Source organism: Urocitellus parryii, chromosome 7, assembly GCF_045843805.1.
Source record: "Urocitellus parryii isolate mUroPar1 chromosome 7, mUroPar1.hap1, whole genome shotgun sequence".
Taxonomy (NCBI): domain Eukaryota; kingdom Metazoa; phylum Chordata; class Mammalia; order Rodentia; family Sciuridae; genus Urocitellus; species Urocitellus parryii.
In genome coordinates this window covers 172,051,533-172,070,624 of record NC_135537.1, presented here as the reverse complement: position 1 = coordinate 172,070,624, position 19,092 = coordinate 172,051,533, and the positions used below count along the sequence as shown (strand labels likewise).

At 53.1% G+C, this 19,092-nt stretch overlaps 1 protein-coding gene across 1 annotated transcript in view; it reads right to left on the bottom strand.

Annotated features, from left to right (window-relative positions):
- The window catches only part of Axin2 (axin 2), a 29,944-nt gene extending 15,405 nt beyond the window's left edge, over positions 1–14,539 (bottom strand). The window contains exons 1-3 of the mRNA XM_026406638.2: positions 14,243–14,539; positions 11,232–12,161; positions 3,305–3,445 (exon numbers count right to left, since the gene is read on the bottom strand). Of these exons, the coding sequence (XP_026262423.2) occupies positions 3,305–3,445; positions 11,232–12,046 (956 nt within the window). The 5' untranslated portion in view covers positions 12,047–12,161; positions 14,243–14,539. The remainder of the gene's footprint in view (positions 1–3,304; positions 3,446–11,231; positions 12,162–14,242) is intronic.
- Between the last annotated feature and the right edge of the window lie 4,553 nt (positions 14,540–19,092).

The window sequence follows — 19,092 nt, the reverse complement described above, 5'->3', positions numbered from 1 at the left end:
TAATGAACTCCAACCTTCTGGAGTCTATTGAAGGCTGCCTGTGACCCCCTCGGTCCCCCTCCCCAGCCCTGTCCCCTCCCAACTCCCAGCAGGGCAGCTGACCCCCCTCACCAAGCCCCTCAGCCCCTGGCTGCCCACGCTGGCCATTGTGAGAGGAGAAACAGCCGGGGCTCTTTTCATGCTTTATGGGGCGCTCCTATTCACTTGCTCAGGAAATTTCAAAGGGGCCTGCTACCCTCTTATCCCCTCTAAGCTCCCCAGATGAACAATGGGCTGAAAGCGATTCAGTGCAGCTTTTCATCCCCACACACTTTATTTCTCGCTTGGCACTCTCATCTGCACGAGGCCCACAATTGGCAGAGCTCTGAAGAGGGGGTCTAATCCCAGTCCTGGGAATCCCGGTGACTGCCCGAGACAGGGCAGATCACACACACCCAGGGCCATCAGGCCAGAAAGTGCCTCACATCGCACCAAGCTTTTAGTCCATGCCAAGTCTGTTCAGCAAAGAGTGGGGTGACCCCAAGCGACCCATCCCTGGCAGTCAATGGCAGCTTGAGACCTCAGGAACCTCTAAAGTGTTAGTAAGCCCCATCCAGTCGACTCTTGGTTCTGGAGACCCTCTGTCCCCCATCATAGGCAGCATGAGACAAATAACCCCAAGTATGGGCGATATCCCACTCCACAGCTGCACTTACAGTTGGTCTACACACTTGGAATGATAGTGAGTCTAACAGTCCTCTCACCTGGTTGGGAGAAGGCTCTGAACCACCCAGAGCTGCCAAAAAGATCAGAGCCCACACCATGAGCCCTCAGGTCTCTGGGCCTCACAGGTACTCTCTCTAGGCTACCTGGTTGACTCACTATGGACCAAGACAGCTACACCTTGTGACACCCTGTTGTAACACCCAGAGGTTCTGCCACTAGGAGCCCCAAGGTATGTGCTGTGCATGACAGAAAGCTGCCAGGTGATGGATTTCCCCATTTGTCTCTGTGCTCCTGTTCTTTACTGGCCTCCACACTATCTCCTGCTACCCAGGATCGGTGGCCTGCAAATCTTTCTGAGTCCTGAAAGTGGATTCCCCACACTTGAAGTCCACAAAGTGGTTCAGCTAATGCAGAAAGGGGTGAGAGCTTTTGTGTCACTTCTAAATGATAAACTGGAAGGCTGTAGGGAGAGCTTCCTCCTACTCCACCCAAACCTCTTTTTAAAAAAGCATTCTGATCACTAATGAAATGAAACCCAAAGTGACTTAAAGATCTCATGAACAACTAGTCCCATCAACACGGTTCATGGCAGAAATGCTCATACTGGGAAAAAAGAAATGTTCATGCTCAGAGAAGACACAGGGGGCAAGGGGCAGGGATCGCTGTTCTGCTTTGGCAGAGTGGTCAAGGAGGCGGCAGGATCTCCTACCTTGTTGTCAAGTCACCAGGACCTGCCTACCTTTCTGACCGGGTCTTGTGAGGATCAAACAGAAGCAAGTATGAGGACCACACCCGAGTTATCTCATCATGAACCCAAAATAACACCTCAGTGATGGGCACTGAAATGCAGCCAAGACCAGGAAGCAAGCCAAAAATAGTCTCTAAGAAATCTAAACAGAAGCCTCACAGTCTTAAGTAAACTGCACTGGACTTAGAAGACTCCCTCAAAGCCTTCATTCAGTTCCAACTTACTCTTGTATTTTACACGTAGCACTCAGACTCCCACCATCCACAAATCAATAAATGTGAAGAGTAATACTTGGACAAGGACAGTAGGTAGAACGACAAAGAGAAAAATGACCTAAAGGGGGATCAATACATGTAGGGGCAGGTGGCCCCATAGAACCCCACAGCCTATGAGGTGATGGTACAACACAGTATGAACACAGATCTGGATATTAATTTTTTGGATTATCAAGAAATAAACTATGCCTTGTCTAATACTACTCAGTGAAGATAGATCAAATTGCATTGTGAGAAATATGTCCATCAAAGAATGATTTTTCTCAAGTATGGATACTCAAAGCGCTCAGTGAACATGGGACCCGAGACCTTTCATTCCTCCACAGCGGATGAACCCCTGCTTGCTCTGTGTTCACTAGTGCCAAAATGCTGTTCTTTTATTAAAATGGAATTTTTCACTTAGGGATCTCTCGTCTTTTACTAACAAGGGAATTTGAGGTGACGTAATAAAAGCCACCAGGAAAACCAATAGCAGAGTCCCAAGCTAGCCTCCTCTATGTTCCCTCTGCCACAGGCCACGCAGCAGTGGCCAAGAGAAACCAGATAGTCTCTAACCAAAGGGAAGAACAGACCTCCAGTTTAGGAAGCCAAGAAGAACAGATAAATAAGCAGGCAGGCCCCACACCACTCAGTGGGTCCGGTTCGCCCTTCAAAACTGTTTCCTTAGCAGGCAAAGTTCTGGCTCCAGAGCATTTGTTGAAAAGCCTCAGAGACCATTTTTGGAATGGTGATTCTCAACTCAATGTTGGATAAAGAACCTTTGGGGAACTGCACCCATGCCCAGGGTCCACCTGAGTCTCCTGAATCAAAACCTCAAAAGATGGCAGGAAATGGGGACCCCCGCTCCCACACACCCCTACAAGACCCATGGAGAACTACTCTCCATCAAGAGAACTACAGCTTAACTTCAAATGGCCTCAAACTCAAAGCAGGACCTCACCAGATGATCTTCTGATCCCATCAGACCACCTCAATGACTTGGATTACTTAAAAAAAAAAAAAAAAATCGAATCACCCACCTGCAAATGACCCAAACTCAGGTCCCACTTTGAGGAAACCTCTATTCAGAATCTCCAGATTCTACAGTCCAGCCTCCACCAACATTTACTGGACTGAACAACGTCCACTGGAACATCTCCGTGTGGGCACTGCACACACGGTGTCCCTTCAGGAGATACCTAGCTTTCTGGACCACCCCACTTCGATGCCTTTTCCTCAAAAATACAATGAACCCTTGCAGCTCCTCCTGTGTCCCACCTGATGTTTTGAACCTGCATTTCAAGCCCAGTCAAGGCCAACTGCTCCCATAGGGAGAACCAGAAGGCAGGTTTTGAAACTCCAGGAATGCTCATCTTGACCTTCTGCTGGACTTCGGTTTTCTTCTGCTAAGGTGCCACCTCAACTTCCCTTTGAAAGCTCACAGCTTAATGCCACCCAACAACCATGTCACTCCCCTCAACCAGAGCCACGCCACTGTCACACTCCCCTGCATGGAACCAAGGTCCACACTCACGCAGATGGGAATGCCAAGCCAGGGGAGGAGGAGAGGAAGCAGGGGGAGTGGCCAGGTACTCACACACTGCTGTCCGTCAAGGACATGGAATCATCTGTCAGCGCATCACTGGAAATCTCGCTGTCATTAGCGCTGGTGGCTGGTGCAAAGACACAGCCAGAACCCATGTGATATGGATTGACAGGGTCGCTCCTCTTGAGGGACCTGTGGAAAAGCACAGTCAGAGTGTGGCCACTGATGGTCAGTGGAAACCCAGGTCATCAGGTGAATACGCAATCCCACACCTGTCCCATGCCTCCTGCTGCCCAGGTCCAGGTGGGCCACAAAAGGGAGGCCCATCAGCCAGTGAGTCACCCTGGGGAGATGCAGGCTGGGCCCCCCCCTCCCCCGTCAGCAGGTGTCTGCCAGAGCACAGTACTCCCAGAAGTCCAGGGGGTCCTACAGAGTCCTAAATACACACCTGCAAAGAAGGCGTAGACTCTGCTCTGCTCTAGGAGACTGTGATAACAGAGGGGAACAAGTCAGTGGATACAGGTGTCTTTCTCCCCCCTCTCCATACTGAGCCTGGCCAAAACAGTGCAATGGCAGGCCCCAAACATCCGAAGCATCCTCCCTCCCTGCCCGGTTGGTTAGCCCTAGAGATGTGAACAACTGGGGGCCTGATGGGCTCTCTGGCTTTGATCCTGGTTCCACAGCAGGCCAGACGGATGGGGCAGAAGACTTGAGGACAGTGTTAGGGCTCCCTTGGCCTCTGTCGGGCCCCTCCCCCCATCCAGGCCTGCCTTCCCCCAGGGCTGGCGGAGGCCAGCCGGGCCTGAAATGAGCAGCACAGCTGTTTTAAAAGGAGGCCAGGCTCCTCCTCCAGGGATCTCCAGCCCTTTTGTCTCAGTGGCCTCTGGGTCCCCATTGCTCTCTCTTGATCTCCTCCCAGAACAACCAGTGTGCCCCTCTCCTGCTGGGCTGCATTCCTCTTGTGTCACCAGCCAGGGAGTTCAGTGGGGGAAGGGAGATAGGTCAACAGGCTGCAGGAAGGGACCCTTCCTAAAGTCCCTTCAAGCCTAGTGTACCAAGACCCTACCACGCCCCGCAAGGGCAAGGCAGCAGCAAAGAACTCAACTGGAGGAGAAAGGAAGGCTCCCCCCTTTAGAACACATTCTATCAGGCCACAGAAGACAGTCCACAAAGACAGCCTTGGGGCTAGCAAGAAGAGGGGTCTATGAGAAGTCAAGGTGAGTCACCAACAGGTGTTCACCAAGCTCCTACTCATATGTGTCCAGCACCCTGCTGGGCTCTGGGTATTCGCAGTCCCCAGGTTCTGGTCTCGTGGTCTTGGTGGGCACATCACCATCACGTGGGGGGTATCAGGAGGGAGGCAGGCCTAGTGTTATCAGGGGCACAAAGATGACATACATTGCCCTGGGGACGGAGAGCTGTGCTGTGCCCATTTTATAGCTGAGGCCCTTGGTGGTGCCCTGGTCAGAGCCGGAGCTGGCGGGCATGGCGCTGGTTCATCCAGCTCCCAATGAATCTTTCTTTCTGCCTCTTAATACAAATACAGTCTCAACCTTTTGGAAAGTTCTAGAATACAAGGCAGGACATGAGCAACCTGATACATGATATCAGGTGGCCCAAATGACAGACAGGAAGTTTCTAGCAGGGATGGTTGGGGACAGCTCCCTGGGATGGGTGGAAATGAGGTACATCATGATGAATGAGCAGGAATCCAAGGAAAAGACACCCAGGACTGAAGGACAGGAAAGCTCTCCCCCGACCAGCGAGCAGGGTGCAGGACAAGGAAGGAGGCCCTAGGTGCAGGGCCAGTGTCTGTCTGACTGGGACGGGGAGGGGCCCTAAGGCTGGGGGCAGCAGGCACGGGGTAGGGAGGAGAGAGAGCAGGATGTGGGGCCCAGGGTTTGCCACCAGGTGGGACTAGAAGGAGGGGCAAGTGCAAGCCGTGAGCCTCGTGGGAAGCTGTTGCCACATTTGGTGGAAGGGCAACAGGGGGCAGTGGGGATGGAAAAGAAAGCAGGAGAGCCTGCCAGCTGTGTGTGCCAAGAGCTACCCCCGCAGAAACACTGGAGCAAAGCTCCAAGCTCACCTGCCGCCCTCAGTTCAGAAACGTTAATGACCAGGAACACCACTGACCAACCAACCACTAGGCATGCTCCTGAGGGGACAGGGTCTTTGTCACTACTCCCCAGCACCAAGAACAGGGCTGGCACACAGCAGGTTAACAGCTGCGGTTTTCAAATCCTCAAAACCACCCAAGGAGGTCCCCAAGCCTTAAATGGGCCAAGTACCTTATCAAGGCCACCCCACTGGAGACTTGGTTGGATGTCAGCTGGGACCTGACCTTGTTCTAAGGCACTAGGCTGGAGCAGAAAGCCAGACCTTAGAGATGTGACACAGGCATGGAATTAACCAGAAGGTGCAAACATGCTGCATACTTTTGTAACTGAACTGCCCCAAGGACACTGGCCCTGTCCACCTAACTGTAGAGGCTAAAAGTCTTGCCACCTCCTGGGACTTTCAGCAAAGACTCAATGAGAATGGTCAGTCTCCCGTGCACCCCTGCACCCCATGCTTTCTGAACAAGCAGAGAAAGGCTGTGAACACAGGCCACGGGGGACTTGGGGAAAGCACCGTCCCAGCCCATGAGGAACTCCAGCGGAGGATGCTCCCAGCTCACCCTCACCCCGAGGCAGAACCGGAGGAAACGGGCTTCACAGTCAGAGAGAAGAAAGGACTTGTACCCGTTCAGAGAGCTGTGAGCGGGAGTGGATGAGGGTAGGCCAAAGAACCACCCAAGTCTAAACTGCCCCAGTTCCAGCTCTCCAGGGCTCGCAGGTGGGGGCCCTGCCTCTTTGTAGATGACCTCTTTGTAGGTAGGTTCTGCACACTCTTGACAGAGACCAGAAGTCAGAGACTGGGACTGGCCAGCTGGACCCAGGAACAACCTCCCACGTTGGGGGGCATCCACCTGAGAAGTGAGCAGGTCAAATGTGGCCACCTATGCTATGCTCTCCCACGCTGACGGGCCAGGCCAGGGCACTGTGATTGGAGGTGTCACAGTCACACTCCAAAAGAGCCAACCACCAGCAAAAACCACTGTCCTCAAGAGTGCTACTGACCTCTCCCACAGGATTTACCATGACTTAGCTCAACAGAGCGCTGGCCCTTTCCTGTCCAATGTCTGTCTCATGTACCAGACTGAGCACTTCATGAGGGGTTCGGCCCTGTTTGCCACGTGTCTCCAACACCAAAAGTAGTTGGTGGCACGTGGCAGCTCAAAACTTGGTTAAGCCTTCTTCAAAGACCCAGATCCAAACAGATTGCTAAAAAGTTTGAAAAGAGGAACAGAGCAAGATCAGAGAAACCGAGCAGCCGTAAACAGCACTCAAACACTCTCCATCCCTCGGTCCTACTATCTTGGTGGCATTAACACATCAACGATGCCTCAGATGTAAGACTTATATTTCTGCCTCCACAGGGAGAAAATGACTCAATAGAAATTCCTTCCTCCCCAGCAAAAAAAAGGACACCTAACTCAAACCCCATGTGCGCAGAGTCCCGCCCACTCTTTCACACTTGGATCCCAAAATAAACCCGGCTCCCTCCACTTCTAAAATAGAGGGCTACTGTGTGGCCAGTAATTAAAACTGGAATACACTGCTCTCAACTCAGTGGACTGCAATAAAGTACTTGGATTTTCCTGCAGTCATAACAAGATGAAGCAGAGGAAGGAGGTAAGGTTGTGGGGAGACGGAAACTCAATTCTGAAGTGCCCAGAACTTTCTCAAAAGCACCACTTAATTTTAAGAAAGCAGATTAGAGCTGTTTTCTTGTGACTACTTAAAAAAAAAGGGGGGGGGGGAACCTCGACCATGCTACAGTAATTGCACCCAGATGCTTTGATTCCTTCTTCCTGGGCTTCCAGTTGCTGCAAGGACTTTACATTCCTATGGAGCGCAGAGGCCTGGGGCACATATGGGTATGCTCTTTGCACCGGGCGTGCATCCACAGCCTTCCTCTGCCACTTCAGTATGCAGAGGGGTTTCAGCTGTCAGAGCAGAGGCTCCTGGGAGCTCAGCGGATGTGAGTGTTTGTGGCTAGCCCACTCTTCTCTCATCTCCACAAGATGATGAGATGCTCTGCCGCGGCCCCTCCCCACAGCCCGGAACAGAGGCTCCCTACAGAGAGCCCACAGAACCATCCTCAGGGCCTCCTTACAGGGCCCTTTACAGCAATGTGACTTAAAGACGACTTGCTTCCAAGCCGGTGCTAAGGCTTCCAAGAGTCTCTGACAATATACTTACAAAGTCCCTGCCCAAAAGGCAACACCCTCTTCAACAGCATTTTTGAAGGCAAGATCAAGGGGTGTGCAGTGAGGGGTCAGTGCCTTTTGGAACCAGGCAGAGTTTGACAAGTGTATCTTAGCCAAAGGCCTTCACCGAGCTTCATCCTCTGATTGCTGACTACTGCTTCCTGCATATCTTTCCAATGGCATCATTTTCTTTGATAACTGAAGCCAAGATTGATTCCAATGGCTTCACACAAAAACGGGCCTCATCAGCGAGTTCTTTCAGAGAACAGGAAGCACTTGGAGCCAGCAGAGGGCCATCTGCTGGGCCCAGTGGATTTTAAGTGAGGCCAGAGCAGAGGGCCCAATCCAAGGCAGATGAGCCCTGCCTGGGGCCCGGGCAGAAAGGGAAGCAATGCTCTGTGCACCCTACACTGTATCCCCTGCCCAAAATAAATGCTGGGCCGAGAGCCCACACCCGCAGTCCCCTCAGCCCACACCCCGACACTGTGTGTTTGTGTGCTGGGGTTTTTACACGTGCTCCTACCAACAGGTCACTTTTGCGCTCAGTTATTTATAGAGACCATCAAAAGCCTCAGCATCCCACTCAACCACTAGCAAACCAGAGCCCTTCCCTCTGAGGATAATTCCTGCTCTTCCGTCCCAACTATTTATATTAAACCTGACACCAAATCAGTAAGGACGCAAACAAGTCATTAAAAATGAGGCTCCTTTGAGTGCCCAAGGTAAACACAGGGCTTGGAAGGCTGGCCAGTGCCCTGGGCATCTGGCTGCCAAGACTCTCGACAGTTGACCAGAGACCCTCGGCAGGGCTCCTGTTCTGTTTCATTTAGTTTACAGAAGTAACTTCCTATGCCCCTCCTGTGTGCCAGGCACTCTGCACCATGAGGAAGTGGATGCAGGGGTGGGCTTAGCACCAAGAGACAGTGGATGCCTGCAGCACAGGAACTGGTTGGAGAGACGCGCTTGAGCAAGTCCAACAAGCAGCAAGCACTGAGGCCTGGGAAGGGGAACCTACAAAACCTCACAAGGAAAAATGGGCCAAAACCTAAGAGCTACTCTTTAAAAGTGATATGCCAACTCGGTGCCCTTTTCACATCCCCAATTACGGTTAATTATACCAATTATAACACTTTATATCTTTTCAAAATGCTTCCCTTTACAAAGGGCTTTTGTGTTTATTATTTTGATCCTGAGAACAGCCCTATGACTATGACAGAAGGATCATGCCAACCCGTTTTACAGATGGGCACATTAGGTTCAAAGTCTTCAATATTAGTTTCAGAAAGATGAACAGGGCTGGAACCAAGGGTCGGGATAACTCCCAATACACTTTCAGCAAAGACTCGATGAGAATGGTCAGTTTCCCGTGCACCCCTGCACCTCGTGCTTTCTGAACAAGCAGAGAAAGGCTGTGAACAGAGGCCGCGGGGGGACTTGGGGAAAGCATCTCCCTTGGTGGGACCGTACCCACACTCAAATATCTTGCATGTTAAAATGAAATTAGATCATGTGGGTATTCTTAAATTCCCTGACAATGCTCAGGGAAGACAGGCAGGCTGCATATAGTCCAGGGGAAATGCTTCATTCCAACCCAACAGTGGGAAGATCACACATGAATCTAGTATGAGGACGCTCAGCCAATGAACAGCCATCCTCTATCCATCAAGGGTGTCCCCAGTTTACAACCAAGAAGGCAGCACTGAAAAAAGGATCTTCTGTCCTGTCCTGGGACCTCAACAGCTGCTCATGAGCAATCTCAAATTCAGTGCTGGAAATACCCCAGAAGAAGCCTCAGAGAGGGGGAAGAGCAAACCAGGCTCTCTCCTGCCCATGCACAAGGAGAAGAGTGCTCTCCTCCTGCTGGCATCCAAAACCACACTGTGCTATTTGCAAAGGTGACAATCAGGTTGAGACACAGAAGCTCCACTGTCAGAAGGCCTCTGGGAAAGCAGCCTTGTCACAGGCCTTCAGGCATCTCAGCTCTGACCACAGGTGAGTGGGAGGGCAAGGAGGCCAGCAGAAGAGGTTCACCCATGTCATTATGATGGAGCAGCGCACAGTGGCAGGTGTTCAGTGACTTCCCTACTTCAGGGGCCAGAAACAATCTTCCAAAACAACCTGACTTCCTAAGCTTAGAGGTGCTGAAAGAACTCCTTCATGTGGGGCTGGGGCTGTAGCTCAGGCACTGGGTTTGATCCTCAGCACCACATAAAAAACAAATAAAGATACTGTGTGTTTATCTACAACTAAAAATTTTTTTTTTTTTTTTTAAAAAGAACTCCTTCATGTGTTCCTGTACTTCCTTGCAAAAGCCAATCCTGTTCAATTTAGGTATAGATCAGATGTCTGAGCATTGGTAAACTGGCTGCCAAGGCTGTGAGGGCGCCCCCTGGTGGACAGAGAATGAGCCTGCCATTGTCTCTCACTAACCGTCAATGCCCTTGGCTGCATGTAATCATAGCCTGCTAGGCTCAAACCTAGGGACCCCAACCTGAGAGGCTGAAGGTATACTATCAGGTGCCTACCCTCTCCTCCAGTACTGGACAATGGAGGCCACACCCTTCAGAGAGGGGGAAACCTCCGGGCAGCTACCTAGCAGACCAGGGTCCATAACATTTAAGATCTACAGGGAAAGCAAAATAAGCCATTTAGATGGCAATCAAGTACGGCCCCACCTCTTCCCTTGCATGTCATAAGCAACAACCTAGGACCAAGAAGTGCATTCTCTTGTCAGATATTAGGAAGTGGGAAAAGGCAAGGAAACAGAAAAGCTCAACCTTAAAGAAGATCTTAAGTTGCCTGCAAAGATTGAGAATCTTAAGAATCGGCCATTCTGCAAAGGATTTTGTCTTTGAAGCCTCAAAAGGAGAAAATATTCTAGGGCCCAGTCCTCCTGGACCAAGGTCTCTTCTCCATCAGCACTAAGCAACAAAATCAACTGAGGTCTGACTCTCGGGCTCTAGGCATTGAAAAACTTCAATTCATAAACCAGCAGAGTCCAAAGCTAAGGGACCTTCCCAGGGTTAGAAGGGTTTGTGTTGGGGTAAATATCTACAAAGAGAACCACAAGTTTGGTTGTTAAGCCAAATGCTGGCTCTTATCTTAACATAAAAAAGTTCAAAGGATCCCATTTACCCCTTGACGGGTGCACACATTATTTCCTCTGCCTTCACCACAACCCAGCTTCCTCCCTAGCCATGTTAATTCCCCTCTGCTGATTAGTGGTGGAATGACCCCTTCCCAAACCGGTGCTTAGTGGGTCTGGTGACTCAGAGGCATCAAAAGCTGCTGTCCTCTCTCTGTCTCTCTTTCTCTCTCTCTCTCTCTCTCTCTCTCTCTCTCTCTCTCTCTCTCAACCCCTTCTGAGGCTCTAGCCCAGGATAATAAGTAACCCACATTAATGAATACTGCCTGCTACTGTTTGAAGTCAGCACTGGAAGACTTCAGTATTTAGCTGTGCCTGCATCATCTCCACCCACCCCCTTAAACAACAAAACCAAGATCAAAGGGTTCTGGCCAGCGGTCCTAGATCTCAACAGACCTTTGTCAGCCTCTGCAGCACATCCATCCATCCATCCATCCATCCATCCAACTTAATTCAAAACATCTGTAAAGTCCAGATCAGCCTGCAAGCCCCGCCCCCACCCGCCTCTTCCAAAGTCTTACCTGTATCCATTTTCAACAGTCTCTGTGGACCGCACACTCGCTGTGGCCCTCAGGGTTTTGCTGGACAAGCCAACCACAGTGGGTGAAAGTTTGCACTTGAAGTCGGCACAAGTCCATTCCTCTTCTTCATTCAAGGTGGGGAGGTAGCCACACAAGACCTTTAGGCTCCCGAGTCCAGCATTACTCATGTAAGCTGTGTTCTCTCCCCCACTCCTCACATATTCGAGGTATATATCAGAAGTCAAAAACATCTGGTAGGCATTTTCCTCCATCACCGACTGGATCTCAGTCTGTGCCTGGTCAAACATGATGGAGTCAATCTGTTGCTTCTTGATGCCATCTCTTATGTAGGTCTTGGTGGCAGGTTTCAGTTGCTTGGAGACAATGCTGTTGTTCTCAATGTACCTCTTGTAGATTGCTTTGGCTACTCTCAAAGTTTTGGTATCCTTAAGGTTCATCTGCCTGAATCCATTGCAGGCAAACCAGAAGTCTAAAGTATCCACACATTTCTCCCTCTCCAGGAAAGTCCGAAAGAGGTAAGCACCATCTTGGTCGCCCAACAAGCAGTGCAGGGACTTGGTCCATCTAGTCAGAGGAGAATCCGGGGATGCCCGCCCCTCGGGCTCCCCCAATCCATCTTCATTTCGCCTGGTGTTTGAGGCGACAGGCATGAGTTTAGCGGCCTGGCCCTTGCCCATCCCCAGCTGGCAGGGTGGGGTCTCCCCTTCTTCCCCTGGAACCGGGGGCCGAGGGGCATCCTCGCGGAAGCTGCTGCTGGGATCCGGGAGGCGAGTCACCAACACAGCGCTACTCATAGTGAGGAAGCTCTTCTACTGAGTTGGGATTTTTTTTCTTCCAGTTCCTCTCAGCAATCCTCGTGGTCTCTCTCTTTCTCTCTCAAGTCAGCAGGGGCTCATCTGAGCCTCCTCTCTGGGAAGAAAAGGAAGGGGGGAGGTGGGGAGAGAGAAAAGGGTATTGATCTAATCAAAACCAGATCTACCCAACATCAAAGCAAGAAAGTAAACAGGCTTTTCAACTCCTCAAATTCAAATCAAGCAACCCCGCTATCCGTGAGGTGCTCATCTCAAGTATCCGAAGCTGCTTTTTCAAAGGCGAAATCTGAGCTTCCCTCACTCTTTTTCAGGGGTGGTGGAGCTGGGGAGGGGCGGAGAAGGTGAGATGGAAGGGCGGGGGCGGAGAGGACAACAAGGGAGGTGTAGGACACAACTTTCCAAATACCGGCTCAGCCCTAGCGCACGCACACAGGGGCAGCCCAGTCCGCCCCCCCTCCGAGAGCATCAACTCCTAGGAGGCACACTCCCAGCAGTCGGGCTGTGCGCAGGTGATGTCAATTTCGGTTAAAATTTCCCCGCTCAACTCTGCACAGATAACTGGAGCTCCAAACGTGCCCTTCCCCGGCATCTGGTTCCCATTCCTCCCATCCGCCCCCTCCAGTGAGCTCCCCCTTCCACCCCTTAAAAATATAGAAGATCCCAGCCCAAAAGAAGCCCGCCCAACATAGACGGAATGGGGCTCCCACACTTCCAGATTCAGTAGGCACCTTCTCCTGTCCCAGATGCAAATGTTGCCGCCGCCCCCCCACACACACACGCATGCCAAGAATCCGTCTCAGGCTACACCTCTGTCTTACCCGCTCCCAAAACCAGAAAGCAAATCACTCAGATGAGACTGGTCTTGGAACTTTGCAAAACAGCTGAGAAGCCTCAGAACCCGTCGCTCCCTTACCTCTAACCCGCCTCCCTGAGTCGCGAACCCTACAAAACCAGATCAGAAGCGGTCTCACGCTACTACTGCCTGTGCCAAGAATCCCGAACTCCACTGACCTCAAAGCTCTTTTTTTTTTTTCCCCAAAAGGGGGGAAAAAAAACCAAAGTCTTATCTAACCAATAAACAAGTCGCTTTCCCTAGCACGGGAAAGATCAAACTAAGAAGGGTAGGGGCGGTCCGGGTGGACTGCCGGGAGAGGGGCCGGGGACCTGGCCCTGGGTGGGTACATGCCGCCCGGGCCTGGGACCTCAGGACGCCCTGCTGGGCAACGCCGCCTGTGGAATGGCAGGGCTGCGGGTGGCGCCGCGCACCCGGGAGGAGGGGAGGTGGGGCGGCCCCGTTACCTGCAAGACGAAGGCCGCCGAGGCCGGGCTCTCATCTCCTCCGAGCCCCTCCAGCCCGGCCCCCCAGCCCAAACTCAACCGAACACCTCCAGAGCCCGGGGGAACGAACCGCAGAGCGTGGAGTCCGAGCCCCAGGACGGGCGAGCAGCGACCCGAGCTCGGGCGGGGGTCGGTCCCCAGCGCCGCGGTTCGCAGCAGCGCCCGCAGAAAAAGCACGGAAAGCAGCCGCCTAGTCCAGAAATGGCGACGCGCGGAGTCGCTGCCTCTCCGCAAAAGGGGCCTGGGAGACCCGGGGCGCGGGGCCCGGACGGGAGGAAGGGACGCGGGCACCCCGGGCTCGGGCCGGTCCAGCGCGCAGACTGAGCCTCCGCCAGCGCTCAGGGCCCCTTAGCGCGGACCCGCGGCTGGGAGGGGAGAGGAGGAGGGAGAGAAGTGGGAGGGGAGCACCGGGCGGGGGAGAGGCGGGGGAGGGGGCGGAGGGGAGCGAAGGCGGGGGTGGGGGCGGAGGGGAGGGCAAGCGGGGGGCGCCGCCGCCCTTTCATCCCACCTTCCAAAGGCACTCCCGCGTACACTCACTGCCCGACTCACATCCATAACCACAGCGACGCGACCCCCGAGGGGGATGTGCGCCCTCCGCCACTTGGAGAAGTCTCCCAGCCCGGCCCCCAGCCACCCGGCCCCCGCAATGGGGAGGGGGCTTCGGCGCAGGACGCACGGGGTGGCCCGGCCAAGCCCCCTGGAGTGCTGGGCGCCTGTCCGGCAGCTCCCCTCCGCGCTTGCCCAGAGCGAGCCCCGAAATAGCCGGCCTGCCAACTTCAAAGGGCCGCCCGGCACATCAAAGCGCGCGGGCCGCCCGGCCGCCGCGGCCTCGTCACTCACCATTGATCGGCGCGCGCGCTCCGCGGCGAGACCTCGCAGGCACCCCGGGCAGGGCCCCGGCCCCAGCCCCCGGCTTCGCTCGCAGAGGCAGTCCCGGGCCCCCCCGGGCCGGCCGGGGCGTCGGAGAACATAGGGAGTCCGCGGTAGGGGAGGGGGTGCGGGGAAACGACGATCCCGGATTAGAGCGAGGTCTCCGCGGGGGAGGGGAGAGGCGCCCGCCGCCCCTTTTATGCAAACGATCCGAGCGGGCCTCCGCCCCCGCCGCGGCCGCCCCTGGCCCCTCCGGCCCCCGCCCGGCCCGGCTTTCAACACAGGTCCTGTTTCCAGCAGTCACTCGGCGCACCAAATGTCCTCCGGGCGCTTCCAACAAAAACTGCGCTGTGGATTTAACTGTGCACTTCAAAGGCGCGAGCCGAGCGCACGGTCCTGGAAGGGAGGTACTCGCCGGCCGCACCCGGCCGCCCCCCGCGCCCGCCGTCCCGGAGCCCGCCGCCCAGCCCGCACCCCCTGCGTGCCCTGCCTCCGGCCCGCTGGGCCCCCTCCTGTCGCCCGCGCCCACTACACAACCCGACACGACCTCGTCCTGGTCCTAGGGGGCTTTCCTTGAGCTACTTCTCTGGGGCCCCGCCGCCGCCCCCACCTTTTACAGCAGGGCTTTCGACCCGGGAGGCGGGCGCCGCGGTCGCCAGGCAGCCCCCAAATCCATCGCGCTGCGGGGTTATTTTTATTTCCCGGCTCTCGGGCTGTTACTGAGTTGCCAGGACCTTATCAAAGCGCAGCCGGCTCCAGCCGACTCCCTCGGGCCGGGCTTGGGAGCCAGTGATCCCGCCGCGCCAATCACAGCGGCGCTCGGCCGGCCCGCGCCGCCTGCCTTAAAGGGACAGCGCCCCGCGCCCGCCCGGCCCCGCCCCGTCCCGCCCCCGCCGCACGCTCCGCTCCCGCGTTAACTCTTCCCCAGACCTCTACCGCCCCTTGTCAGCCCCCCGCGGCCTCCCGGGCGTTCTCTGCCGGAGTTCTGGTTCGGTCTTTCAAGTTCTCCGGCCTCTTTGCTCTTGTCTCCTCCCCCTGCCTGCCCTCAACTGCTCTGGAATGCAACAGTTTCTTATAACAATCTGGCCATCGCAAGAACTGCAAGCAAGCAGATTTTTTTTTTTCTATCATCAAACATTTTCCACCTCTGTTCAAGTTTCCCTGGGAATTTGTGCTCGGAGGAGCTTGGAAAGGGAGTTTTTGCCCTGGAATCGACTGGCCGAGTGCCGTAGGGCGCACGCCGGCCCGAACGCGGAAGGCACTCCAGGAGTGTGCACGCTTGCACGCATTAATCTGAGTTTGGGTAAATAACAGTTTGCGGATGATTTGCGTTTGTGCATGTGTGAAGATGAGACTGTGAATCTTCTAACTCAGGCCTGAGTGCTGGAGACGCTCCCTGACTGACACTGCGTTAGGGAGTGTGCCTCAACTCCACGAAGATTTACCCCAACTTCCCAACCTCGCCTGGCTGTCAGAGCGCTCAGTGCACCCACCTGAGCCTTCTCTCTGAACCAGCGCATGCTCACTACTGACTCCCAAAAGGTCTCCATCCTCCCCTATGTTACCTATTCAACAGACAGGGAATGTCTTTTTCCCCTCTTGATACACGGTTTCAATGTATTGAAAACACTCTCTTGTCACCTTTGAATTCCTCCCCACATTCACCCCCAAATGTTTATAAGGCACGAAATAGACTGCAAACCCAGAACATTATTTATACATTCATCAATTGCTATACACTTGATGAGCTAATAAACTTTTCTTCCTTTTAAAAAACAGAAAAGTGTGAACTAAAGAGATCCAAAGAGTGAAAGAGCCCTGGCCTCAACAGAGCTGGGCAAGTCTTTGGCTCTCCAATGCTCCTGACTTTTTCTTTATTTGTTGCTGAACTTAATGGATGGCCTATCAGTAGGCCTTCAGAACTTTAAAACAGGCAAGAGACATGACTATCTAGTTTCCAAAGGAAAAGAGAAATAATATAGGCCAGGGACTGCAATCCGTCCATCTCTGCCTATGGGGCTGCCATAAGGGACCAGAGTTCTTATAGCCAAACTTGAGCTACTGGACCCATGACAGGTGGCGTCTACCTCCCCAAGGCCTGCCTCTCTGTGTCCATCAGCCTTGCCTCCCAGGCCTAAAGCCAGTACTCCAGGCTGTGAAATACAGTCCCTCCTGGGAAGGCCAAGGAAAGTGTGTGTTCCCGGGATACATCTTGGTCTTGGGACAAGTGTGAGAGGTAGGAAATTGGGGGGGGGGGGGCTTAACAGCTTCCTGGCATCCTGGACAGTGAATGGCACAAGACTGCTCTCAGCCTTCATCTCAACTGGTATGCAGATCTGGACCAAGGGCACACCCACCCCTACTGGAGACCAAGACTACAGGAATGCCAAGAGCAGAACTGACACCATGGTCCCTGGGAGTCATTAGGCCACAGAGGGTGTTATTACTGGAACAAAAGTGTAGAGGGGGATGAATTGCATAGAAGCATCTACAATACAAACAACAGTAGGAGTGGTGCATGTATACACACACACACACACAGACACACACACACTCTGCGGGGGAGGGGAGACAAAAAAAATCAAAACAGTCCAAATCAAAATAAACAATGTTCAGAAAGAGGAGCCTTTCAAAAAGGAAGTGGAAAGTTGGTCTTCATGGGTGGTTTTCCTCCCCTCCCAGTTGTCCCCACTGACCCTCTGGTGCCCCCCAACCAACCACAATCCTCACAGGCTGGGTTTTAACCAAGGGCTCTCCTGCTCCTTCATTATCCCAGGGCTGCGGCAGCAGGAAGGAGGGGCTGGGGAGCCCCGTTTGGTTTGGATCTTCTTAGTAATAACTCCTCTGGGAACTGGATTCCAGGACAGGTGCTAGGGTCACCTTAGGCCAATGGCTCCCCCACTATCACTGCCATATTACCCTCTGCCCATTCCCTTCCCCGGGGCTTCGTATCTGGTGGGGCATTTTCCATCTGGCAGGAGGCTGAGCCAAGTGCTGAGAAGCCAAAAGCCCTTTTCAGCCGCTAGGTCTTTGGCAACTTGTTGATAATATTTCTAGAGGAGGATCCCCAGTCCTTTGCTTATTCCCAGCCCCTTTCTCAAGATAGCACAGCTTTCCATTTTCCTCTTCTCCCTGGCAGCAGTGCTATCATGTGACTTGTTGTAATCCTGCATGGTTGCCTGGAAACTGGAAAGCAAGGTGATGGATTTTCTGCACATGCTCACTCACACCCTCCCCCCCCCCTTAAAGAAAAACCTGACAGAGGATAAACAGCCCACTTTACCTAAGTGTAGACAAGTTTAATAAAGCAGAGAGTGATCCCTTTCTGGAATTATATCCTGGGCTGAAATCCTAGAATCCCAGAAAACAAGGACTAAGGGCTCCCTGGGAGGCAGCAGGTCAGATCTCTGACCTGTCAGCCCCACAAAGGAAAAAAAAAAAAAAATCACTGTGAAGGGGAAGTCCCACCAGCTGGGACTTCAGAGTTGCCAAGACCCAGGACACTGCTCTAAGATTCAGGAACTTGTTTTTTAATTCTTTGGAAAAGTGCAGCCTTAGACAATGTGCCTTTGTTTTCTCTAAAGACTCGGAGACACAGGTAACCTTTCCTAGGACTGTCAGTTACCTACCCACTCTTGTCATCTGTTCACCTGCGGAGTGGAGGAACGCTCTCCTCAGAAAAGTGTTGTGTGAACTGTAAGCTAAATGCCCTGCCCGTGTTCAACACAGAGTAGGTGTCCAAAACATGGGGGTTCTTTCTGCATGGTCACCCTCTTCTCACAATAGCCTGTTCCCTGTTCTGGGAGAAAATTCCCTGATCTCCAAGCAAAGATTCCCTCCAATTAAGAGTGCATTGTGACCCCCACCCCCGGAAGCTGAGCAGAGGAGGGCCTGTAGCAGAGCCTAAGGAGGTTTTCCTATCACCATCCTTCAAAGACTGTCCTCTCCAGTTCTCAAAAAGAAATAACAGGTTTCTCAAGCCGGGTGGCCCTTTATGTGTTATCTAACCCAACCCATCACTTAAGAGATGAGGGGAATGATGCAGAGCTGAGTGAGAGCTTCCCAGGGGTCTGGATGCCTGGCCCATCCTGTTCTGTCCTCCATGGGGAGTGGACTCAGGGTAGACACTGCCCAAGAGCCAGGCCTGAGCACAGGGAGGCTCTGGCTTTCAGGACAGTGTTTCTAGGTACCTGTACCATTTGGATGCTTTCCAGAAAGAATCGCCACAGGGCTTCAGCCTGAACTTCCTCTGCCACATGCAAAGCCTTGATCCTTGGAATTGGGCTCCCCTCAACCTGACCCTGAAGGGTTCCACCAAATCTTCTATGAGGGCAGCTGTTTCCATGGACATTTCAGTTGGGCTTGGTCCACATAAGGGAGAACTGACTTCGTCAGAGACTCAGAGGAGGAGGAAGAGAGCAGCACTCGGACACGACTTCCTGCCACTCTTCCTCCCTGCTCCTTTCCCCCTTAGCAGAGGAGGAATTCTAAATGCCAAGGTGGAGACTTTGAGGCCACAAATGGGAAAGTAAGGTTTCCCTGAGAAATCCTATTACACCATCAACGTTGTTAAATTTATACCACAGTTAAATGATAACTTAAAACTTTCTAACTTGGTTTATTTTCACAAGGCTTTAATATTTATAATGAATGGAGCTATAAACTGCTGAACTTCTCAGCATCTCACCATTCATCATCTTGAGAGTTTGGCTTGGTAGGAATTGACCTTGGGTGTAACCAGAGGAGGTCATGGATATTGAAGCCAATCCAGAGTCCCATTTTTATCATCTCCACAGTGTGTGTCACACACACACACACAC